The sequence below is a fragment of the Polistes fuscatus genome, unplaced genomic scaffold (genome assembly GCF_010416935.1).
Source record: "Polistes fuscatus isolate 324 unplaced genomic scaffold, CU_Pfus_HIC Scaffold7, whole genome shotgun sequence".
Lineage (NCBI taxonomy): Eukaryota > Metazoa > Arthropoda > Insecta > Hymenoptera > Vespidae > Polistes > Polistes fuscatus.
This window is the reverse complement of record NW_025113151.1, coordinates 9803927-9829099: the sequence shown is the minus strand read 5'-3', so window position 1 is coordinate 9829099 and position 25173 is coordinate 9803927. Positions and strand designations below refer to the sequence as shown.

The following is a 25173-nucleotide window of genomic DNA, read 5'->3' as shown; positions in this document are numbered from 1 at the left end:
AATATTCACAAGCTCGTGTAATTCTTCTCACTTAAAATAAAACTCCTTCTTCATACTCGTTCCGCTGCGAAAACCTGTCCGAGTTGCAGGTAGACAGTGGTACAAAAACGTGCGGAGCGCTAAGGGTTAATATTATGATTGGGAGTTTAAAACTTCGTATAATTTGAAAAAAAAAAAAAAACTCTTCTAGATGGGATTTTAGGTATTAAAATGCATTCAAATTCATTCAAATGTGGTGTGTGTATGTGTTTTTATTTTTTTTTATTGCTAATCTATAATACATTCAAATAGAAAAACATTTATTTTCGTCTTCTAATATATAAAAGAAAATGAACAAGAATAAACATATAAAATATAACACTTATACTAATATATTATATATATATATAAAAAAATAAAATAAAAAAAGAAAATCACTTTACGTCATATACTAACATATAATGATACATATATATATATATAGATTTGTACTGTAATATTTACACTATTGACACCGATACGTCAAATTCAAGTTTTTCTCTCTCTTTCCTTCTTTTTTTTTTATAATCACTGAGGATAACCTCGTGCAGCTGCTTCCTTAAACAATGCAACTAACGAGTCCAAAGTTTCTTCTCCAGTTGGAATAATTTGACTTGCTGGAAGTATGAAACCGTACCTTCCACGATCACGCAATTCGTAAGTGTAGGAGATTTGTTTGCGGAGTGTTCCTTTGACCCAATCTACGCTACTTCCGGTAGCTATGTCTTTAAATGAACAAAAAAAAACATAAAATTGTATTAAGAGATATAATAGAAAGTAGAAAAGAAAAGAATAGTTTGTTCTTATAATTGATCCAAAAGAGCAATAAGTAAAACAAACCGTTGACGTTCAATCATTAAAAGTGCATATGGTCAGGTCATATACCTGACAATTTTACACATTTATATATATATATATATATATAAATATATAAATTTATAAAAATATATAAATATATATTTATTAATTTAATAATTTTTTTAAATTATATTTATAATTTTTTTTTAAATTATATATATATATAAATAATACAGATTTGAATATAAAATTATTTCAAAATGAAATATTTGAATATTATTGAATAAACGTATATAATTCAAATAAATGTGATATTTGTATTAAAATGTTTAAAAATATATTTAATGTATATATATATATATATACATTAAATATATATATATATGTAGGATTCGTGAAAAAATTGGGCCGTTGGACAGACTGGACCGGGACTCGAACCCGGATCTTCCGCTTTCCGGAAAATATATATATATATTTATAAAAAATTTGTGTGTCAACGATGCGTTATTTATTGTTCGTTTGTATGTAAATTTACACACGTATATTATACTTACATATAGTTTCGGCAACATTTCCTGTACGATAAGCAGTGCCGTATCTTTTAGCTAGTGCAGTTATAGATTTTTGACCAACCGCTAACTGTGATTAAAAAAAAAATATTTCTATGAAAATTCATAATCGACCAATCTTAAAAATAATTAGGATAGATTGTAGATATTTTATAACGTGAGATAAATAACAATAAGAATCGGATTTACGAATTCGATGGTTTTAGGGTTTTAGGGTGCCACTCATTTGTCACGATAAAAGGAAATTAAAAAAAATAAAAGAAATGTGACTTACCAAATCGTCGTAATTTTCAAGATGAGCCTTGGTGTGACCGTACGGGAAGAGTAATAATTGAGAATAACTGTGGAATGAGACGTATGCGAAAAATTTGTCGGATATCGATTCGATGTACTCGGACAAAGATTTGGTTTCTATGTCAGAAAATGGTCCTGTTCCGGCGTATGTTTCTGCACAAGGATTTGAACTGGCACCACCAGCTAAAAAAAATAATAGAATAAATGAAACGATGAAATATTATTAATATACATAAAAATAAAATATATTATCGTATACTAACTGTTCCATCTGTATCCCCAGTTTCTGTTTGGATCAGAACCGTAACACAAAGCTGAATAAGGTTTACGTGTTTTTCTCCATAAACGATTCTGCAAAAATCACACATAAATCCACGTAAGATTAATAATTATATATCATATTAATTATATTCATTTGAATTAATGTTATATTATTTTTGCCGATTTTTTAGGACTAAAACAACCTTCTTCTTCTTTTTCGATAGATGCAATATATTTGTTTACACGAATTTTTTTTTTTAAATATATTCTTCGTGTAAAAATAAAATTAAATATATATGTACATATAATTAAAATAAAACATATACAAATTAATTATATATATATATAGAATAAGTTACTTTTATTATTTTCTAATTAATTTAATTTTTTTATATTTATTATTTATCTTTATATTTATTATTTTCTTTATATTTATATATTTTTCATATTTAATCTTTATATTTATTATTTATTATTTTTTATTTATTATTTTTTATAGATTATTATTTTCTAATAAATCTAAAATAATAACAGAATTAACTAACATACCTTGGTATGGGTGTAAACGTATCCATCCGGATTGGTAACTGGGAAAATGTACCAGTTATGTGATTCGGCGAATGCCCTAACTTCTGGATTGTCACTGTTCAAGAAACGATCTATAAGATACAAAACTGTTGCAGGTGATATCCATTCTCTAGCATGAATTCCACCCTCGATCACGATTCCAGGATTGTTACTTCCAAATGTCAATTTAACTCCTTTTATTTGACGACCTTCGTAACTTTTTCCAGCTACGATCACCTCGACTTTGTCAGGATGATCTCGTGCTAAACTGTCCAAGTATGCATAAGTATCTGCTAGGGTGTTATACGTGTTCAAATTAAAACCAGATTTGGCATAAGTTTGTTCCTCTGGTATCTCGTTGTCGATCAAGTTTTGAACATCGTCGATGAATTTTCTATAAGGTGTACCAAGTACATCCATAAGTTCGTAAAATTCTACTAACTTGTCCGGTGACACCATAACGTCTATGGTAGCGTTTACCATACTTGGATCGTTCCATAATGAAAACTGTAAAAAAAAAAAACGATAGTTATTCAAAGTTATATGCAATTGAGCTAATTATATATATATATATATATGTGTGTGTAAAATCGTATAATAAATTCCATTCAAAGATGTTAATGTTAAAATACAAATACGATTACATTTTGTTTATTGTTGGTTCTTATTGTTTTATCATGCTTATTTTATAAAATATAATGAGTAATATAATTGATAATAAATGAAATTCGATATATATAGTAAATTTATTATAATATTGCTCGAATAATTTGAAATAATACTTTAAAATAATAATTGCAATAATCGTTATTATATTAATATTATTATGTAAATTGTTTGTTAGTATACTTAATTGTACATTTGTTTTAATTTCATAATTAATTTCGTAGATCAGTAATTAATTGATTAATTATTGACATGATATCAAATGAGAGACGAAATAATATTTATTTATAAAAAATATATAATAAAATATAAAATTTATTTTTATATAAAATATAACTTACGCCATTGTGATTATCGATTTGACGAAGAATTTCGAGTTGAGATTCCGTACGTGGAAGAACACCAAAGACTTTGTAATTATCAAAAGAAGCTTTTTGGGCTGATACCCAGGTAACTAATACCAAAGCAAGGAGCTTGTACATGATTGCAAACTCTGCAAATGATAAAACAAAACAAAACAAAACAAAAATGAAAATAATCAATTGAAATAATGATTTTTATATTTTCATTAGCTTCGTGTCTTCTTACCCTGTTTGAATTCGAATCAAATATGTGCCAGTACGTTAATCAAACCTGCTATTTAAACAGTAGGAAACACCTGCACACGGCACCAAGATATCAGTGATCGTTCTTTCATATTTCATTTTTTTTTCTTTTTTTCTTTAGAATGACACCAATCGATCAGTGATTCTTCTCTTATCATTCTCGTGTCGTGTCTTACGTAGAAACAAATTATTTTTATCTAGTCGATCGTAACAATATTGAGGAAGAGTATTTCAAATCTAATTTAAAGATAATCTCTGTTAGATTGTCAACATAATCAATTTCTTTTCTTTTTTTATTCCAAAAAATCGATCTTGAATAAATTTGAACAATCTATTATTATACGCAAAATAATAAACCATGTTCACACTTTTTTTCTTTTTTCCACTTTTTATTGTAATTAAATAAATAAGAGAGAGAGAGAGAGAGACGAATAATTGTTATTTTTATATAATATATCGTTAGGTAAATGAGATAAAAAAATTCATTTATTTTTTTTTTTTTATAATTTCTACATAAATATAAATAATTTATGTTTTTTTTTGTTTTTTTTTTTTTCTATTATAAGGGAATTAAAGATTCACGGAGTGAGAAAGAAAATATAAAAGATTCACCGAGAGTGTTCGTACGTTTCGATATTATTATTATTATTATATATCGTTATCGAAGAATCAAAGAAAAAAAAAAAAAATTGTAAAATAAAAATCGCAAGATGTCGCGTCATGGCCAGTGACTTCTTTTTCCTCTCTCTCTTTCTTCCACCGATGTACATCGTTCGTTAATTATTTTCTAATCTATAGAAACAAGATTTTACACATTTTTATTTTTATATTTTTCTTTCAAACGACGCGATTACTTATCGCGTATCCGACGTTGATTCTTTCCGATAGAAAAAAAAAAAAAAAAACAAAGAAATTTGATGGGGGTTGAGAAAAAAAAAGGAATTAATAATTCATCGAACCAAAATGATTTTCAATTTAAAAAAAAACCGAAAATCGCGATTAGAATTATCTATTCGATCGCATAATATAAATCAATCATAGAGAGTGTTTATATAAAAGTAATTAAAATCTATCGAAATATTAATTTTAACAGCGTGGGATAAGGGGGTAACGGGAGGGGGAAGGTTGATACGATATTTTAATAAAGCTTACACAACAAAAAAAAGAGAGAGAGAGAGAGAGAAAAAAAATATAATTGAAATCTTTTTTTATTACTATATTACATAAATGAATGATTTGAATTAGTTTATTAATTAAATTAGCTGCGACAAGTTTTTATCTAACCACTTGAGACTCGTAATCGATTAGATCGAAGATCGATTAGTCGACCAATATTAGAACGAACATGACGTGACTAATATTTACATTCACTTTTATAATATTATTGTTGATATTCGATAGGAATCTTTTTCTTTATATGTGTTATTATATTATAAGTATAGATATCATGAAAAATTGTATGATTATATTTATAATTTCTAATGAAACGTAATAATAATTATTAAAAATAACTTTATCGGATAGATGACAAATAGAAATAATTATAACAAATAAAAATTATAGGAAGGATAATGAATAAAGAATTATGATAGTGATCAGTATCCAAGATCCGATGCTTTTTGAAACATTCCGATCAATGAATCCATAGTTTCTTCACCAGTAGGTATTATTTGATTTGATAGTAATAAAAATGCATATCAAATCAAATAATACCTACTGGTGAAGAAACTTTTTTTTGATTTGATGGTAATAAAAATGCATATATGGAACTTATCAACCAAACAACTATACGAGAACAGGTTGAAAGAAAAAATCGATAAAAACCCAATAAAAGAAGAAGATAACATAAACATAGCCTGGAAGAAACTAAGAACCAACATTTTAGAAGCTGCATACGAAGCCCTGGGAACACGAACTGTAAAAAACCGGGCTAGAATGATCAAGACTCCTTGGTTCCGCCCAGAGATTAAGGAAATATGCAAAAAAAAGAAAATGGCATACCTTAACTATAGGACATTAAGAACGCCTGAGTCATACGAAGTGTATAGACGAATCCGAAATCAAACAGGGACATTAGTAAGGCAAACAAAGCAAAATTATTGGGGAGATTTTTTCGAAAAGAATGGAGAGTGACTTCTATGGACTCCAAAAACAAATCTGGCGATTTATTAGAAATCAAAGAAAGGAGGTCAATGAAATGATAGAAACAAACCAGATCACAAAAGAAAATTGGATTAACTATCTAACAGAGCTCTATAAATCAGAAGAACCTCAAACTAAATACGCCAGAACTAAATACGCCAGAAATAATAACCAGAAGCGACATACAAATTGAGCCCAGTGATGTAGAAACAGCTATCCAAAGACTAAAGAATAGGAAGAGCTCAGGGCAAGATGGCATCCAAAACGAGTTAATAAAATATGGTGGCCAACGTCTCACACAACAACTAACATTCCTAATCCAAAAAATATTATACCAACACAAAATACCTGACGAATGGAGTACTAGCACAACTATAGTTATGTTTAAAAAAGGAGACAAACAGCTGCCTACAAACTACAGGGGAATAAACCTTTTAAACACTTCATTAAAACTAACAACAAAGATTGTTGTTAAGATAAAATGATAAATTGCGAAATATATAAATGATAAATTGCAAAGATAAATGGCGTCTTGACTGAACCGATTGATGCAGATCGTGGTATCCGACAAGGGGATTCCCTAAGTCCCCTGCTTTTTAACATCATTATGGACGAAATAATAAGAAACGTAAGACTGCTAAAAGGATATAAAATGGGCAGTGAAGAAATAACCATCCTATGCTATGCTGATGACGCTGTATTAGTGGCCGAAAATGAGGATGATCTACAACGTTTACTACACCGATTTAACTGCATAGCCAAATCATTCAACATGAAAATATCGGCCCAGAAAACAAAATGCATGACAACATCAAAGACACCGTTAAGATGCAAACTGGAAATTGAAGGGAAGGTTATTCAGCAGGAAATGAGATTTAAGTACCTAGGAATAGAAATCTCAGGATATGGTGATGTTGAAGCAGAGGTAAGAGAACAGACAATGAAGGCATCCAGAATAGCGGGTTGTTTGAATGACACAATATGGCGAAACAAAAACATTGACATAGAGACCAAAGCAAGAATTTACAAGGCAATGGTAAGACCTATTATGTCACATACCGCAGAAACTCGACCAGACACGGCGAAAACGAAACAGTTACTAGAGACAACCGAAATGAGAGTGCTTCGCAGAATAGTTGGAAAAACACTGCTGGATCGAGAGAGAAGCGAAGATATAAGAAGAACATGCAAAGTGGAAAATATCAACGAGTGGATACTAAAAAGGAAAAAAGAATGGAACGAACACATCAATAGAATGGACAACAGAAGAATTGTCAGAATTGCACGGGATAAGTCACCGGCAGGCCGCAGAAGCACGGGGCGCCCACGAAAACGATGGTGCGACAATTTAGCAGTGCAATAGGCAGAAAAACGTCGTTAAGGAACAGGCAATTTGCCTAAACTAAAGAAAGAAGAAGAAGAAGAAGAAGAAAAATTATAGGAAGGATAATGAATAAAGAATTATGATAGTGATCAGTATCCAAGATCCGATGCTTTTTGAAACATTCCGATCAATGAATCCATAGTTTCTTCACCAGTAGGTATTATTTGATTTGATGGTAATAAAAATGCATATCGACCTTTATCACGAAGCTCGTATGTGTAAGTTATACGAGGACCGATATTGGAACGTACCCAATCCATTGAACCACCTGCTGCTGGATCTAACAAAATTAAATATAATAAAATAAAATTAGAAATATTTCAATGGTATGAAAAATGATCCAACTTTAGATGCATATATTTTTTGTTTTAAGTATAAATAATAATTACCAAACCTATCAATTATTTTATTCATCTATAATTATTTATTTAATAATATCATAACTAATATCAAATACAAACGATGAATGTGAGCAGAACAATCTAATTTATTTTTTCTTATATTAGTTCTGCTGTAGATCTAACAAAATTAAATAGAACAGAATAAAATTAGAATCATTACAATAGTATGAGAAAAAATGATTGAAATGATTTATATTTAACTTTAGATGCACATATTTTTTGTTTTAAGTATAAATAATAATTACCAAACCTATCAATTATTTTATTCATCTATAATTATTTATTTATTTTAATTTAATTTATTTTTAATTTTTTTTTAATTTATTTTTTATTTTTAATTGATTTTTAATTTATTTTTAATTTAATTTTAATTTATTTATTTATTAATACCATAAATGGGGTCAAACACAAACGATGAATGGACACAGGGCAATCTGTATAATTTATTTGATTTTATTTTTGATATTACTTTATATTAGAAGATGAAAATACTTACAAATAACATCGACAATATTTCCAACGGTGTAATTGGTACCGTATCTCTTAGCCAAAGCCTTGACGGAAAACCTTCCTATTTCCATAAGGTCATCGTAATTGTCGATTCTCTTATTGCTATGACCGAACGGTATAAGCAACAATTGACTGTAACTATGGAACGCTAGATAAGCCGTCAATTTTCCCGGTATACTATTTATAAACGTTGACATTGATTTAGATTCGATTTCAGAAAATGCACTTGGTCCTGCATAAATTTCGGAACAGGGATTCGAACTGGTACCAATTTCTATATAATCGATTAAAAAATTTCATTCGATCAATTGAATAATATACATCGATATTTTGTTTTTAAAATATAAACAAAATACGAGAGGATATAAATTTAATAACAAATTTATTATATTTCAAATTTAAAAAATGATTTTATACCTGCCCAATGAGAATCCCAATTACGATTAAGATCAACTCCTTTGCATCTCCACGTGGATTGTTTCAAATTCTTTCTCCACAATCGATTCTACAAAAGATGAAAAAAAAGAAAAGTAACAAAAGAAATAAAACCCATCGATATCGTATCGTTTCTATTCAAGTACTTTGTACTTGGGTATTCACATTTCTCGAATACGAAATCTTATCTGATGATACGTGTGATTAATTAAACGCATTTTAATTTAAGACACTTTGCGTTTAACATTTCATTGTATTAATAAACATTTGTTTTATTGTTAATACGAGCATGTGCAACAACCAACAACAACGACAATAACAAAAGAAACAAATTCCTTTATTAAAGAACATTTCCACTAGATATTGGCCTTCGTTTCTATTAATAAAAAAAAATGTCGATCGAGAAACGTAGATCATTAAAACGGTTACGTACTTAATTACGTGTATCATATAAATGAACAAGAAAAAGGCTGCTAATTCTTTTGTTATCGATCATTCGATCAATCGATTAATCGATTAATCGATCAATCGTCGCATATCATTATAATGCGAAAAAATCAGCGGAGATTTTAATCTCATATCTGTCGACATCAATTTCGTGATTTTATATCGAGAACGTTTGCATATATATATATTTGTATCTTTTTCGTTGAGATAACAATTGGATTTTTTAATATTAACAACAGATATTTATATTTATTAAATAAGGTTTAAAAAAAGATTTTCGAAAGAAGAGAGAATAGATAATGATCTCTCGTGATACGTTTATCTTTATCCGATCATTTTCTTTGTTTAGCTCAGGAATTCTCAAACGAGGTATTAAAATTACCTTCGTGGGAATTTTAATGGTTTCAGGATTGCAATTTTTATATAGTTTCAATTGAGATCACTATCGAACAAATTTCCGTTTCATTGTTAATCACGTATGATAATTAATATCGATTTTTATTCAGATGTAATTTTGATTCACGCGTATTAATCGTATAATTAATTATTACAAAATTATCATTGGTAATATTAATTAGGAAAGCTATGAAATTTTGTTATAATAAAATGAAGGAAGTTGCGTGTGTGCAGTTAGATTTGGAAGATAGAAAAAAGAAAAAAAATAAGATAAACTTTTATCAAAACTACAACGAGATAAAGAGGAAACGATACAAAACAAATATTGATACGACACTGCAGGGTTTTTGGGTGATAAGAAAAGTGAAAATCTCGTTCTTACCGTAGAATGTGTATATTCGTAGCCGTCTGGGTTGAAAACAGGAAATATATACCAAACGTAAGACTCGGCTAAAGTTCTCACAACTGGATCTTTACTAAATATTAATTCGTTTGCTATGTATGTAGTTGTTGCCACCGAAATCCATTCCCTTGCATGAATACCACTTTCCAAAAAGATCGAAGTATTTTTATTCGGATTGAATCGAAGTTTTAAACCTTTTATGGGGGTTCCAAGAGTACTCATTCCTGCGTCCACCGTACTAACAATTTTTGGATAATCTTGTGCGAGACTTTCCATCCATTGATATATCTAAAATGATAAATTTTGTTATATAATAATTATTGTGTTAAATATTCGGAATTTGTTATATCACTTATCTCGATTTGTTAAAATAGGAAAAATATCATTTTTACGTTTACTAATACCACCATTATTATTATTATCATTATCATTTTTATAATTATTTTTCTTCAATATTTCAGAGTTTTCTTTAATTATTATCCCCATATATGAATTAATTTCAAGTTAAATATGAAGGTGTGTTACGATATTATATTTATTATATTTAACCTATAATTTATTATATTTATATTTATATAATATTATATATAAAAAAAAATAATCTCACCACGTTCAATTTATGATAAGCTGTCCAATCAAAATTGGATCTACCATCGACGTTAGGATTTTCTTCGTCTATGTAACGTTGAAGATTGTCCATCATCAACGTGGCAGACATTTTCTTATCGTTAACAATCTTCTCAAATTCTTGAATTTTTTCTGGAGCAACTACGAGCAACGACGAATCGTTCATTCTCGGATAATTTAAAAATTGATAAACCACGTCTTCCTCTTCCTCCATACTCGTCAATGTATTTAAATTGTCCTTGTTGTCAATCGATATTTTATAAACTTTAAAACCATCGTAACGTACTTTGTCCGATGCAACAAAGATACTCGCGAAAATGAAAAAAACGTATAATCGAAGAATCTTCATTGTCGTGTCATCAATTTAATTTTTTTGCTAATCTTATTTTTCCTTTTCTCCGTTTTTTTTTATGTTTCTTTTCAAATTCCCCCACCCCGAATTATTCGTCACTGCAAACTATCAAATAACGGTCACTTTATTAATAATCGAACGAAATTTCAATTGAAACGGAAGTGTGGTATATTTTTATTTTTTATATTTATTTTTTATATATTTTTTTGTATTATCATTTTTATTATTTTATTATTTTATTATTATTATTTTATTATTATATTTTTATTTATATATTTATTTATTATTTTATTTATTATATTCTTTTCCTTTTTCTTTTTTTTTGCTTTCTTTCACACAAAATACGCGTATGATTGGGTGTATGCAACACGTGGCGGAATGATAATCTTCGGTCGGAGTCCTCGAACGGCTTTATATACACGCCAGGACTATTCCTCTTCCCTAACAGTAAATGCAATAGAAAAGAAAAAAAAAAAAAAAAAAAGAAAAAAGGAAAAAGGAAAGAACAAGAGAGGAAGAGAACAAGAGGAAAAGAAAAGGAAAAGGAAAAGGAAAATGAAGAGGAGCTATCGCATACGTGAGATACCTATTAATAAAAAAAAAAAAGGAAGATAAAAAAAGTATTCGAGTATATAGCAATCGACGATACTTTGTATGCAGAATGGGTTATGCATGGGGGAGGGGAATAGTAAGCTTGCATGGCAAACCCATGAGACCTTGGAAAAATGGTCAAAGACCTCGGGTCGATTGTTCGAAAATTATCAAAAAAGTTGACCGAGATCGTTCTGTTTTTCTTCATTTTCTTTTTTTTTTTCCTTTTTTCTTTTTACGATACTTGTACCATCGAAATAACCCAAACCCTATCCAAATTTTACGAACACGTTTGTAGATTTCTACGACTTTAAATTACGGGTCCTTTCTTTTCTTTTCTTTTCTTTTCTTTTCTTTTCTTTTCTTTTTTTTTTCAGATATTATTCTTCATATATTTTTTCAAACTTGTTATTTTGTATAGCACGAAAAAAAGGTTGACCCCCTCCCCCCTCCGTAACAGTTAGGGTGACCATTTGGTGATAGAATATTTTTAGAAATGATCGATAAGTAGTTGCAATTTTATTTTGCAAAAAAATATTTTCTTTAGAACGTGTCCTTCCACATACTTCTTGCAACGTATATTCCCTTTCCTTCGTTTATTCAAGTATTCTTATCTTAGTTTGAGATGGTGTATATAATGCATCGTCTTTGCTTGGAATCCTATTGAATTTGATGAAATTCAATGTTAAGTATATACCTTAGGTGTGTTCTATGGAATTATTCATTGTTTCATGTTATCTGATTATGCGATTTTTGCTGATTATATTATTTAACGATTTATACGCGTGTTATTTTGTTTTTTTTTTTTTCTTTCTTTCTGTTGAAACTTGTCTTCATTATATTCCAACAATAAAAACAAAATGAATCTCTTTATAAAGAGATATTAAAAATTTGTTTAAACACTCGACAATTATCATCGCGTGCATGATCGTGTTAAATAACATTCATAATATTAGCTTATTTAAATATTTATAATTAACCTATTCAGTGTTCATGGAATTCCAAATATTTCAAGGATACTGATTGTTAAACATAAGAAAAATGATCGCGAAAATAATATGTTTTATAGTTAATCATTTAATTAATTTATTACTTTAGTGCTTAACTGTGATTACTTTTCTTAATGTACGATAAATAACAAATAATATATATATAGTGTAGTATTGTTTTGCACTTGTGTGTTCTTAGAATTTAAAAATTTAATCAGATATGAGGGAAAGTATTCATACGTGTATACGTGTAAGATAAAATAAGATAAAACATAAAAAATATATTCTAAGTTTTTTTGAAAAATATATTTCGTATCGAGTGCCCCTGAAGCACGATTACTTATAATACATGATACATCAGAAATAGGTTTTATAAGTAGTCGGTCGGGTTTTTTAGTTCGTATGTTTTACATTAAGATTCCTTAATGATTAAATTATAATTTTTCTTAAAAATATATTTCACGTACTTATACTTTCACATTTCACTTAAATATTAATGACTGCAAAGACGATTATTTAATTCAAACAGTGAGTAAGTAAGCTACTCGAGTGAGCCACTATAGTGGCCCATCGACCTGGAAAAAATATTCGCAAAAGCCACTATAGTGGCAGGCCGGCTAAGGACCATATCGGTAATAGTAGTGCTCTACCTTTTCTTATCTACCGTCGGTAATTGCAGTTTCTTCTTTAATAATATTGACCGTCGGTAACGTTAATACAAAGTATTACCGACGTAGAGTAAAATATAATTAGAAATCTACTATTACCGACATGGTGCTTAGCAGTGTTACTAGAATTTCAATAAATTTTAAAATTGCTTATTCTTGTAACTTCTTTCAATTATTAATAACAAATTAAATAATTAATTAATAAAGTGAGAAATTATAGATTTTGATTGAGCAATTAGTGAGCAATTAAGAGCATTTATTCATTTTTTTCTACTATTGCGATTTTATGCTAACTTTTTTATGCTTTAACTATTACTACACAACATTTAAATTGCATCAAGTAATAATATTTTGTATGAAAAAATAAATTCATAAATATTACAGGAATAGTAGAAAAATCAATCATTTTTACTTCTTAAATATAATTAAAAAGACGACTCACAGAATTTTCTAATAATATTGTTGATGTATTTAACATATGAGAAACAATATATTACTGACGCAATATGAAAATAAAAACGTGCACTTTGCTTTCTTATTTGCACAACTGCATGAATATCGAGATATTTCCTTTAGACCATTTCTATTCAATTAATATTAAATGAAATATCACAGTAATAAATGATGAAATTAATATTACGAGACTTAATTTAAATTTAAAAAAATGTGATTTTTCTCATATTAAATATTTATATTATTATAATCGTCCACTATTTCAGCTAAATAATATACCGGAAGTTTAACATAAATCAGTGAACAATGTCTTAAGAAATGAATAAAAAAAAAAATAACAATAAAATGTAACATTCAATTTGCACATAAGAAGATAAAATTTATATTTATTAACAATAACTTTAATAGTAAAGTACTACGACGCGTTTATGACATAAATGAATAGCTAAATAAAAAAAAGGAATAGATAGATAAGAAAATTAAGAAAAAGAATATTAAAAATAGGAATGTTAGAGTATAAATTTTTATCGATCTTTCTGATGTTCAAGGGTGCATGACAAAACAAAGGTGCCACGGGTATATTTATTGTGATTCGCTAAATTTCAATCATTTATATTTCTTCCTCGTCACAATCCAGAATTATAATTTTCTTATAAATTATAATCAGAATTATAATTTTTCTTTCTTATTTTTCTTATCTTAATTATCTTTATTTTAAAATGTTCTATTTTTTTATTAATATTATTTTTTATTACGTGTAGAATTAGATAGAATGAAAATAATATATATATATTTTTTGTTGTACCTGAGAAAATATTTCTTGAGTGTGTAACCTGTATAATAATCTGAACAAGTTATCACAATAGCTTTATCTATCTTGTTGCGAAATAGAAAAAAGGTAGTTTTTAAAAATGACACTTGCAATGCCGTTTACACATTCTCTCTCGTTTTGCAAATATATATATATATATATATTCATATCCTTTGTTCGCATGGAAATTGTAAACAAAAGTTCAAATACATTTTCTACATGTATAAATAAATTTTGTAACATCGGAATATATGTAAACTAGTTAATAGTTAGGAAAAAAAAAAAAAAAAAAGAAAAAGAAAAAGAAAAAGAAAAAGAAAAAGAATCGAAATTTCAAATGAATTTATTCTTTGGTTATATAGAAGAAGAACAACAATAACAAGAAAAAAATACGCATTGGAATATAATCAGGTGCGCGTGTTACGTGTAGGTGTGTGTGTGTGTGTGTGTGATGTGTATGAGAACAATTTGAATGGACGAGGGTAATATGTGAATGAGTATCAACGATGACGATGGAAAATACAATTGAGGAAAGAAAAAGAAAAAAAAGATAAAAAAAAAAATAGAAGAAATAACCAGACCGTATAAATAAATTGATAAATATTTATTTCGAAAGAATTTTATTAGCACGAACGTGCAAGAACAATTAACATAAAGAAAATAATAATAATAATAATGATTAAAATACAATTAAAAATAGACGAATAACGAAAAGACAAAAAATAAGAATGAAATGAAAGGACTGGAAAAATGTCGAGGTGGTGTGATGTGGGGTAAAGTGTGGTGGAGTGGGTGGGGAAGATGAGAGAGCCGAATATTTCGTCAATGTGTATGAATTGATGACGTTCCTGACATATTTGCTGATCCCTTCCTCTAACTTCCCCACCACCATATTTCACAATGCGGCCTTCAACGACGACTATGACGACGGCAAAGAGGAGGAGGAGGTGGTGGAGGAGGTGGTGGAGGAGGAAGAGAACCACGAGCAGAGAACCTCTCTCCTGTTAAACGTAGGAATCAGTCGCGGTTTATCAGCCAAGCCGGTAAAGTGTTAACTGAGAGAACGAAGAAGTACAGGTGGTGGAAAATAAGAAGCCGTGCTTCGCATTCTCTGTTATCCACTTCTTTCTTATATTTTAACAATTCTAATATCCGTCCTTATAATATAAAATTCTTATTATCTATTTTTTAATTCGACATATATTTTGTCAAAATCATCTTTTTTTTCCTCGATAATATCGATCGTCCCTGGGCAACCCCCACAGCCCCTCCCGTTCTCCCCCGTCATCCTTTCTTAATTTAATCCGAGTCCGGCAAATTCGAAAGAAGTCCAAACAAAAGCCATACTTTTGGTTCGAATCGTATTTTATTCATTGAAAATATTGTGACATAAGAAAGAAAAAGAACAAAATTAAAATTAAAATTAAAATTATAATTACAATTAATAAATTCAAATATTCAAATAGAGAATAACTTATCGATATAATAAGTTGGAAGGGGAGGAATATTTGAAAGAAAAAGGAAAAGGAAAGAAATAAAAAAAATAAAAAGAAAATGGCGGACAGGATATACCATCCGAGTAGAGAATTGGCGCAAAATGCTTATTGTTCGAGTATGGCAGAATACAAGCAAATGCATTACGAGTGAGTGAAAAGAGAGAGATAAAGAGAGAAGGGGAATTTATTCTTTTCATGAGATCTTATTAGAATAACGTAAAGTTTTCTGGCAAATGATGGGAAGAGTTGTCGAGGATTGTTTTTTAAAAGATGGTAGTAGAAAAGAAGGGATGCCAAGGAAACGATCGAACTCGATGGCTCTTATGGATTTTAATAGCGCATGCGCCGTTCGATTGTAGGCCACACGTTTCTTCTTCTCTCTTTACATTTCATTTTACGAATTATTATTACTTTTTTTCTTGTCCTTTTTCGATTTTTTAATTAATTAATTAATTTCAATCCACAATATATTTATACGGATTTATTGAATTTTTTATTTATAAATAAAATGAACAAAAGTCGTAATAATATAAAATTATTATGAGTCCAATAATGTTTCATTTGATTTTCTAATTTTATATATTTATATATAACTTATCATTTTAATATCGTTAATATTTTTTGTTTATTATCAAAAAGAATATAAGATTGTTTGAAAAAATAATATGTCATTATTGTATGATTGTAATAAAATATTTTCATTTTATATCGGGCGAGGGTGATTGGATTATTCGTTTGGTGTATTTTAATGTAGAAATTCGAGTATAAAGAAAGTATAATAAAAAATATTATCTTGTCATTACAATTTGCATGTAATTATATGTGTAATAATATAAAATAATTGTATTATTATTTTAAATATATATTATTATCGTTTTATCTGTCATAAAAATAAAATATATATATAGAAATAGAAATCTAATATCGATCTAAATAATAGAATATTTATACGATTGTTATAAATATGTTTTATACTAAAAAATTCATGGTCACATATTATTGATTCAAACAATTTATCAATGAAATTAATTTTCTTTCATAAATAAAAAAAATATCTATATAATATATATTTATATAATGTGAATAAATAATATAGATTTATATTGAACAAATTTTATCTTTTAGCTCTTTAAAGAATCCCGTCAAATTCTGGAGCGAGATTGCTAACAAATTTTATTGGGAAACACCTGCGAGAGATGAGAAATTTTTTTCTTACAATTTCGACCTGTCCAAGGGCGAAATATTTATTAAGTGGATGGAAGGGGCTAAAACTAATATCAGTTTTAATCTACTCGACAGAAACGTTAACAATGGAAAGGGCAACGAGATAGCATTTTATTGGTAAGACGATGATTCATTTATCTTACTCCGATTCAAGGTTTTTTTCTTTTGTTTCTAATAATAATAGAAGAAATAAAAAAAATTAGGATTTTTGCGATTAATTTCTTACTTACTTATTTACTTACTTACTATATAAAGAATTAAAAAATAAAATGAACAATTTTAAATATAATAAAATAGGAAAAAGAAATAGAATTTTTAAACCGAAATAATAAAGCGAGTTTGTTTTAACGAATTACCAAATAAAATGAACAATTTTAAATATAATAAAACGGGATAAATAAATAAAATTTAAACCGAAATGATAAGACGAGTTTGTTTTGAACGATTTCCTTATGGGTTACACCTACTATTATATCACACGTGATTTAAAACTAACTTTATTAAGAACGATGGTTCCTAATTATTTATTTATAAAACAGGAAATAACACTTATGATAAGTGTATCTTATTGATACGTTAATAACGTTGTCAAATTTGAGAATCCTTTTTCGTAACTACGTATAAAAATTTCATCGTAATATTAAGTATATGTTAATCGTTAATAGACGCAAGTCATTCTAATGTTTTACGATGAAGGAAAATTTATTTCTTCCCTTTTGTTTTTCATTTCTGTTAGCTAGTTGAACGAAAATTTCAAGATAAAGTTGGTATCGTCAATTTTAAAAAGAAAAAAAAAGAATAAAAAAATATATAAAATTATAACATTCCATTCACCTGTGTTCGTAAAGCGTAAGAAACAAAAAAAGAAAAGTGTAGAAATTTTCTTCGATAGAAAAATTAGACATCAGTATTCTTCGAGAGTATCAAAGAAAACATAAAAAAAAATATTTCAGGAAAATCCTATTGGTTCTAAAACTATGGTACGATTATGTAACGCATCGTACGACTCTTAAATTTCTTTGAAGTCTGGTATCCTGATTCTCGTTTCTTAGGTTAAGGTTAAGATTACCTAAGGAAAATGATCATAGTGATTCTCGTGACTTATTTATCCAATGGATGACCTATTTTATTTCTTTATATGATAAAACGATATTTAATCTTTACGATAATGAGATCATTCTATCATTTTTATATTAATTCCGAGACTGATGTGAGATACAGATTACTATAAATAATCTCGTCGGTAAAAATGAACAAAAAAAATATATATTATAGTTTATAATATTATTATTATTATCTTTATATATTATGCACGAGTTAAATCTATTTTATAATCGTATGACGATAGTGTTGCAATGTAATATATAATACATACATAATCAACGAATCGTGATAAGCGCAAATCCGTTATTTAAAAATACGATACAAAAGTTTATAAAAGTCTGATAAAAATGTTGTTTTTTCAACTTTTACGCACTTTTTTCAGCATTGTTTTTATGCAAATTTTCTATCGAATTTTAACAAAATATTCGTAGAGAGAGAATTATTATTATTATTATTATTATTATTAGAATTTGATCGAATTAACAAGTAACATTGATATTATAATTTAACATTTCTAATAATATATAATAATTTTATATGTGATTCGAATAATCGTTGGATCATTTTTCTGATTTTCTCTGTTATCTTTGATGACCAACGTTAACGTTTTCACATTGTTAGTTACTTATATCAATTTTAAATTATATATAATCGTATCTCTTATTTGGATGATTTACGGTAATATCTATAATAAGGCAACCAAAACAATACTTGCAAGAATTTATAAGCAAAAACGAAGGAAATGACGTAAAATGAATGATATTTCGTATAAAAAGAAATAAAGTTCACTGGCATAACATTAATGAGGCATATTTTAATAATAAAAGCAAAAAAAAAACAATAAGATTTTTAACTTTATTACGTCAATATCAATCGAGGAAGGGGGTGGGGGAGGGGTACGGGGGAACGAAGAAATTGATTTAAAGCAAATTATTCTATCGAAAATGAATAAAGGGGGAATAAATGATTAAATTAATAATAAATTAAAATTTACAATTAAATCATTTAATTTGTTTTGCTTTCGGATATGCTTATACTTGTTATATTTATTATTATTATTATTATTATTATTATTATTATTATTATTATTATGCAATATATATTATTGCAGGGAAGGTAACGATCCAAATGATTCGTCAAAAATAACTTACAGTAAGTTATTAACAAAAGTATGTAAATTCGCTAATGTTTTGAGATCTAAGGGAGTGTCAAAGGGTGACAGGGTTGTCATTTATATGCCAATGATTCCCGAGCTTCCTATTGCCATGTTGGCATGCACGAGAATAGGGGCGGTTCATTGTGTAGTCGTGAGTAATAATAACTAATAATCCAACCATTTTGTGTATTTTTTTTTTAAACAATTATAATAATAAATTAATTCAAACGAACTCGTTAACACACACACACACACACACAGAAATATATATCATCATTTGTTTCAACCAGCTCATTTTTTTAATGATCAGTTCGCAGGATACTCGTCCGACGCGTTGGCGGAACGTATATTGGATGCCAAAGCAAAAATATTAATAACAGCTAATTTAGCGAAAAGGGGTGAAAAAGTATTGTATCCTAAATATATTTGCGACAGTGCTATTGAAAAAGTAGCTGCACACGATCACAATGTCGACACGTGCATCGTCGTTTCGCATTCGATGAGAATGAACAATAAACGTGCTGGCTCCGATGAAAATGGCTGCGGTAAGCATTTCAATTGTTTTCTTTTCCCTTTCGATTTTTACATTTATTCTACATATATATAAGTATATATTTATATATAATTTATTTATATATATAAATATAATTAATTACTCACAATATAGAGAAAAAAAACAAATAAATAAATAAATATTACAAAGAAGAAAAGATTAATTTTTCGATTAATTGAAAGCTGGATCCTGGAATTCCGAACGCGACTGTTGCTGGCACGTAGAAATGGAGAAAGTTGAAAGTAAATGTGAACCAGTGTGGATGGACGCTGAAGATCCACTTTTCATTCTATATACTAGGTATTTATTGTTAAATTTATTTGAATTATCACGTTTGAATAATCTTTATTAATTATTTGACATTTATAATGAATTATAGCGGTTCTACTGGAAAACCGAAAGGTGTTCTTCATACTATTGCTGGTTATTTGATTTATGCAGCAACAACGTTCAAATACGTTTTCGATTATCATCCTGGTGATATTTATTGGTGTACCGCAGATATCGGTTGGATCACTGGTCACACTTATGTCGTTTATGGTCCATTGGCTAATGGTGCAACCTCAGTTCTGGTGAGTTTATCATTGTTTTCTCAATAGTTCAAATCGCTTGCTAGAAATCTTATTAATACGTGGTATGTTTTAACGAACAGTTCGAAGGTACACCATTCTATCCGGAAAATGATCGATATTGGGCTATCGTAGACAAGTACAAGGTCACTCAATTTTATACATCTCCAACCGCTATCAGATCGCTCATAAAGTTTGGTGACGATTATGTCAAGAAACATAATCTATCTACTTTAAAGGTAAAGCAATTAACAATTTTTAACACTTGTTTCTTTTAACCGTAACGCGTGCGAATAAATGTATGAAAAAGAATTTTTGTTTTGTTTTTTTATTTGCAATCGCGCATACGAGATTACGCAATTGTAAATATAATTCCAAAAATTGATTATTCAATTGGTCTTCGATAGTTTTCCTTTTTAATGTTTTAAATTTAAAAAAAAAAAGATAAAAAAAGTATATGATTAAATTGCGTGAATCCCCCATTGATATTTAAAATCATTTGGTTCCATTTAAAATAAATATTATGTTTTTTTTTTTATCATGACGTATTACGTAACAACGATAACGTTTAAAAAAAGAAATCTTTCGATATTATTATTAGTATTTATCTATAATAATTGCGAAAGAAAAAGATAAGAATTAAAAGTGTCGTGTACAGGTTCTCGGTTCCGTCGGCGAGCCGATAAATTCAGAAGCGTGGTTATGGTTGTACAACTTGGTCGGTCATGGAAAGTGCAGTATCGTCGATACATTCTGGCAAACGGAAACTGGCGGTCACGTTGTCACGCCGCTACCAGGTGCGACCCCAATGAAACCAGGATCAGCGGTACGCTTAAGAATTTTCATTCATTTAATTAGCATTGAAAAGTAGACAAAGAGAGAGAGAGAAGGAGAGGGATAATCTTTAAAATTGCACGATCGTTCGATAGGCCTTTCCCTTCTTCGGAGTGTTACCAGAACTATTGGATGAGGATGGTCATGTGATTGAAGGTGAAGGTGAAGGATATCTCGTATTTCGACAACCCTGGCCAGGAATGATGAGATCTTTATTTGGAAATCACCAACGTTTTCAAAATACCTACTTTGGCAGATTTAACGGATATTATTGCACGGGTGACGGTAAGTACAAGGACTTATAGGAAACACATTAATCGATCATTTAGCAAGAGGACTTCTGTAATTTAGTCCAGCGTATTTGGCATCTTTCCCAAGTTCTTCCTCGATCCTAATGATTTGATTGTATTTGGCCGTTCTTTCGCTTCTACACGGTGCTCCTGATTTAAATTGACCCGCTGACAAACCCACGGCAAGATCAGCTACGAAATTGTCTTCTGTCTCGCATTGTCCAGCTGTTACAACGTATCCCCAATTGTTGATCCTAGCCATTCTTGCACAATTAATGGTCTCGGTAATCGTACCGATTTGTGACATTCTCAGAACGAGACAGTTAGCCATTTGTCGTTCTATCGCTTCCTCGATTCTCTCTATGTTCATGGCTGTTAAATCGTCCGAGACAATTTGAATTTCTTGATCGGCCAAAGTCAACCAACCGTCCCAATCTTCCTGGTCGAAAGGATCTTCGATCGAGACAATCGATGGAAACTCGGTTAGATAATCTATATATTGTTCTTTCAGTGCTTCGGCTTCCATGTAATCGTCGGGATCAGATTCTTCGGTTTTGAAAGCTAAATCGTAGCCTCCTAATTCAAACAAAAAAAAATGTAACGAAGGAAATGAAGGAGAAAGTATATAAACAATTTGATAGCATTTAACATATTAATCATAATGAACCTTCTTTATAAAAAGCACTAGCTGCCATATCTAAAGCGATTTTGATCTTTCCTTCGTATCCAGCATCCTTTATCGATTCGTCTATGAGAGTAAGAGCATCCTTGTCGTCTTCTAAAAGTGGTACGAAAGCACCATCATCGCTGACGGGAAGTGGTAATTGAATTTCTTGAGCTTCCGCTATTTTTCTCTCCAAAACCCGATAAACCTCGTTACCCATTTTCATAGCGTCGACAAAACTCTCAGCTCCTATAGGTAGAATCATAAATTTTTCGCAAGGTATACTGTTACCAGCGAGTCTACCACCGCTGATCATGTTGAAACAGGGTACTGGCAAATACAGGTCACCATTTTCTGCTAATTCAGCGATATACCTACAATATCGTCTTGATTATATAAGAACTGATACTATTAGACCAAAAACATTTTCAAAGTTACTAACAAACGCATAAAATCTTATCGCGATCCTAAACTACCACAATCTGACGTTTCCCTCATTAGAAACAAAATCTAGCAAACTTATTGGCTAATTGTAAGCTAATAATAATAATAATTCTAACCTATAAATCGGAAGACCTTTCTTTGCTGCACCAGCCTTGCAACATGCCAAAGAAACCCCTAATATCGAATTAGCACCTAACTTTGATTTATTCTCAGTACCGTCTAATCTGTTCAACAGACTATCAATTTCCATTTGTTGGCAAACTTCTAATTTTGATTTCAATAATTGAGGTGCTATCACGTTGTTGACTATATCAACGGCTTTAAAAACCGATCGACCCTGATAAGCACCCTCATTTCCATCTCTGATTTCCTGTGCTTGATTAGGATTTGATACCAATGTACTAGAAACTGACGATCTGAACAGACCAACATCTGTAATAAGATCAACCTCCAAAGTAGGATCTCCTCTTGAATCAAATATTTGCCGAGCTTTCACCTTCTGTATCGGCATCTTTGATTTTTATCCTTAACTAACCTTCGAACTTTTAGGTGTTTTTAAGAAAACTTATTGATTGCTATACTACCAGTACAAATATTAGAAAATTTGGATTAATATACTCGAAATGAAATTGAAATTTTTCGTACTGTCTCACATGTTATTGATTAAAAATATAATTTGTTTTTTCTTTTATTATTATTATTATTATTATTATTATTATTGTCAATGAAAAATAGACATGTTTTTATTCCTGATAGATCCGTTTAACAATTGACTGTCGAAACACGTGTTCACTTTTGTTATTTAAAACAGCATCACTCGACTCAAAGCTCGCGATAAATTTTTAATATATCACTTAATTGTAAATGATAGTTGTTGCCAAAGTCAGGAAAGTAATTAATTAGTTAAAAATATTTAGAAAGTGTTCATAGAATATTTTAGGGGGTTCACGAGGATAACGAACAGTAACAGATTGAATCCTTAAGATAATATATAAAATAATTTCAATCTCGATTCCCCTAAAAATACATTAAACTGTACAGCAAACCAGGTTGAGAAACGCTGATCTAAAGAAATCTTAAATCGAATGCTACTGTGTGTGAACATTTTGTGATTTATTTTATTTTATTTTTATATATATAGGCGCCAGACGAGACGCAGACGGTTATTTATGGATAACTGGTCGTATTGATGATATGTTGAACGTTTCTGGACATTTGATGTCTACGGCAGAAGTAGAAAGCGTTTTGGCTGGTCATTCTTCGGTTTCTGAAGCAGCTGTGGTTAGCAAATCTCATCCTGTTAAAGGACAATGTCTTTATTGTTTTATTACACCCAATGATGGCGTCAAATTTGAAAAGAAATTGCAGGACGAACTCAAACAAAGAGGTAAATGTGTCCTTTTTTTTTTCTTTTTTATTATTATATTCTTATATATCTTTTTGTTCGTTTTTTCTTTTACACATTCTCGTTATTTATATTAGAGAAAAATTATTATCAATATTAAATCATGGTAGACTTGTGTTGTCATTTGTAATGTTATTTTAACAGTGAGAGAAAAGATTGGACCATTCGCTCAACCAGACGTCATTCAGCATGCACCTGGTTTACCAAAAACAAGATCAGGTAAAATTATGAGGCGTATATTGAGGAAGATCGCGGCTGGTGACAGAAATGTCGGTGACGTTTCAACTTTAGTTGATGAGGCCATCATTGATCTTCTTTTCCAACTAAGGCCACAAGCTTAAATGAACCAAAAATTCTATAATATATATAAATATATATATATTATAGATATTGTCTTCGTTACCACGATTGAAAATTAGCAAACGAACGAACAAACAAAAAAGCTTGTTAAAAATATTTATAAAAAATACTTTGGAAATTATACAAAATAAATTAATGATTTTTCTATTATACTTTTTTGTTTGTTGTCGGTAGTTGAAAAATAATAATAATAATTATTATTATTATTAATATTATTATATCGTATATTTATGTTTATTAATTATTATTATTATTATTTTTTTATCTAATGCGGGCTTTCAATGTATATGGACTATCTTGACGATCGGAGTTTGTTACTTTTGAAGAATAATTTAATAATCATCATCATTATTATTATTATCGTCGTCATCACTATTAATATTTAATTTTCATTAAATAATATTCCAATTAAGAGAATCTCTTTTCGTCGTATTAATAACGTGTCTTATTAAAATGTTACGCTCTTTAACAGAAATAAAAAGTCTTCTTCTTCTTCTTCTTTTTTTTTGTATATTTTTTTTTTTAATTTCTTATTTATTGTTAAACCAATTTATTTTGTATTGAGAATAAATAGGATCATTATAGATACGATCAATTTTCTAGCAATAAAAAGAAAAAAAAATATATATATATATATAAATTATATTGAAAGAAAAATAAAAAAAAAGAAAAAATAAAACAAATCCG

At 29.0% G+C, this 25173-nt stretch overlaps 4 protein-coding genes across 5 annotated transcripts; 1 reads left to right on the top strand and 3 right to left on the bottom strand.

The window, feature by feature from the left end:
• Positions 1 to 546: 546 nt before the first annotated feature.
• LOC122524305 (zinc carboxypeptidase-like) lies at positions 547 to 3661 on the bottom strand. Its single transcript, XM_043646466.1, has 6 exons — positions 3515 to 3661; positions 2490 to 3014; positions 1943 to 2030; positions 1660 to 1862; positions 1371 to 1455; positions 547 to 743 (listed from the first exon to the last, which is right to left on the bottom strand). Exons 1-6 carry the CDS (start codon positions 3653 to 3655, stop codon positions 547 to 549), a joined length of 1239 nt encoding a protein of 412 aa, XP_043502401.1. The 5' UTR covers positions 3656 to 3661.
• Positions 3662 to 7393: 3732 nt separating this feature from the next.
• On the bottom strand, positions 7394 to 10737 carry LOC122524304 (zinc carboxypeptidase-like). Its single transcript, XM_043646465.1, has 5 exons — positions 10504 to 10737; positions 9876 to 10184; positions 8633 to 8720; positions 8202 to 8489; positions 7394 to 7584 (listed from the first exon to the last, which is right to left on the bottom strand). Exons 1-5 carry the CDS (start codon positions 10735 to 10737, stop codon positions 7394 to 7396), a joined length of 1110 nt encoding a protein of 369 aa, XP_043502400.1.
• Positions 10738 to 15372: 4635 nt separating this feature from the next.
• LOC122524148 (acetyl-coenzyme A synthetase) lies at positions 15373 to 24607 on the top strand. Of its 2 annotated transcripts, XM_043646243.1 has the most exons (12): positions 15373 to 15464; positions 15854 to 16030; positions 17009 to 17224; positions 19323 to 19518; positions 19678 to 19912; positions 20103 to 20220; positions 20300 to 20492; positions 20573 to 20728; positions 21148 to 21315; positions 21419 to 21608; positions 23863 to 24108; positions 24271 to 24607. In XM_043646243.1, exons 2-12 carry the CDS (start codon positions 15942 to 15944, stop codon positions 24465 to 24467), a joined length of 2004 nt encoding a protein of 667 aa, XP_043502178.1. In that variant the 5' UTR covers positions 15373 to 15464; positions 15854 to 15941; the 3' UTR covers positions 24468 to 24607. The 2 variants fall into 2 exon arrangements, with proteins under 2 accessions (XP_043502178.1, XP_043502177.1); XM_043646242.1 differs by having other exon boundaries at positions 15394 to 16030.
• LOC122524149 (enolase-like) lies at positions 21519 to 23362 on the bottom strand. The gene is made up of 3 exons (XM_043646244.1): positions 22838 to 23362; positions 22281 to 22651; positions 21519 to 22189 (listed from the first exon to the last, which is right to left on the bottom strand). The coding sequence occupies exons 1-3, from the start codon at positions 23230 to 23232 to the stop codon at positions 21645 to 21647; spliced, it is 1311 nt and encodes a 436-aa protein (XP_043502179.1). The 5' UTR covers positions 23233 to 23362; the 3' UTR covers positions 21519 to 21644.
• Positions 24608 to 25173: the final 566 nt, after the last annotated feature.

Coding starts and splice junctions, on each gene's coding strand:
- LOC122524305 (XM_043646466.1), bottom strand. CDS start 3,655: ATGTACAAGCTCCTTGCTTTGGTATTAGTTACCTGGGTATCAGCCCAA. Junction 3,015..3,514: donor AAATCGATAATCACAATGGC/GTAAGTTATATT, acceptor TTTTTTTTACAG/TTTTCATTATGGAACGATCC. Junction 1,456..1,659: donor TTGAAAATTACGACGATTTG/GTAAGTCACATT, acceptor TTTTAATCACAG/TTAGCGGTTGGTCAAAAATC.
- LOC122524304 (XM_043646465.1), bottom strand. CDS start 10,737: ATGGAGGAAGAGGAAGACGTGGTTTATCAATTTTTAAATTATCCGAGA. Junction 8,721..9,875: donor ACGAATATACACATTCTACG/GTAAGAACGAGA, acceptor CATCTTTTGTAG/AATCGATTGTGGAGAAAGAA. Junction 7,585..8,201: donor AAATATTGTCGATGTTATTT/GTAAGTATTTTC, acceptor TAATTTTGTTAG/ATCCAGCAGCAGGTGGTTCA.
- LOC122524148 (XM_043646243.1), top strand. CDS start 15,942: ATGGCGGACAGGATATACCATCCGAGTAGAGAATTGGCGCAAAATGCT. Junction 20,493..20,572: donor ATGGTGCAACCTCAGTTCTG/GTGAGTTTATCA, acceptor TTTAACGAACAG/TTCGAAGGTACACCATTCTA. Junction 20,729..21,147: donor ATAATCTATCTACTTTAAAG/GTAAAGCAATTA, acceptor TGTCGTGTACAG/GTTCTCGGTTCCGTCGGCGA.
- LOC122524149 (XM_043646244.1), bottom strand. CDS start 23,232: ATGCCGATACAGAAGGTGAAAGCTCGGCAAATATTTGATTCAAGAGGA. Junction 22,652..22,837: donor AAAGGTCTTCCGATTTATAG/GTTAGAATTATT, acceptor ACGATATTGTAG/GTATATCGCTGAATTAGCAG. Junction 22,190..22,280: donor TAGTGCTTTTTATAAAGAAG/GTTCATTATGAT, acceptor TGTTTGAATTAG/GAGGCTACGATTTAGCTTTC.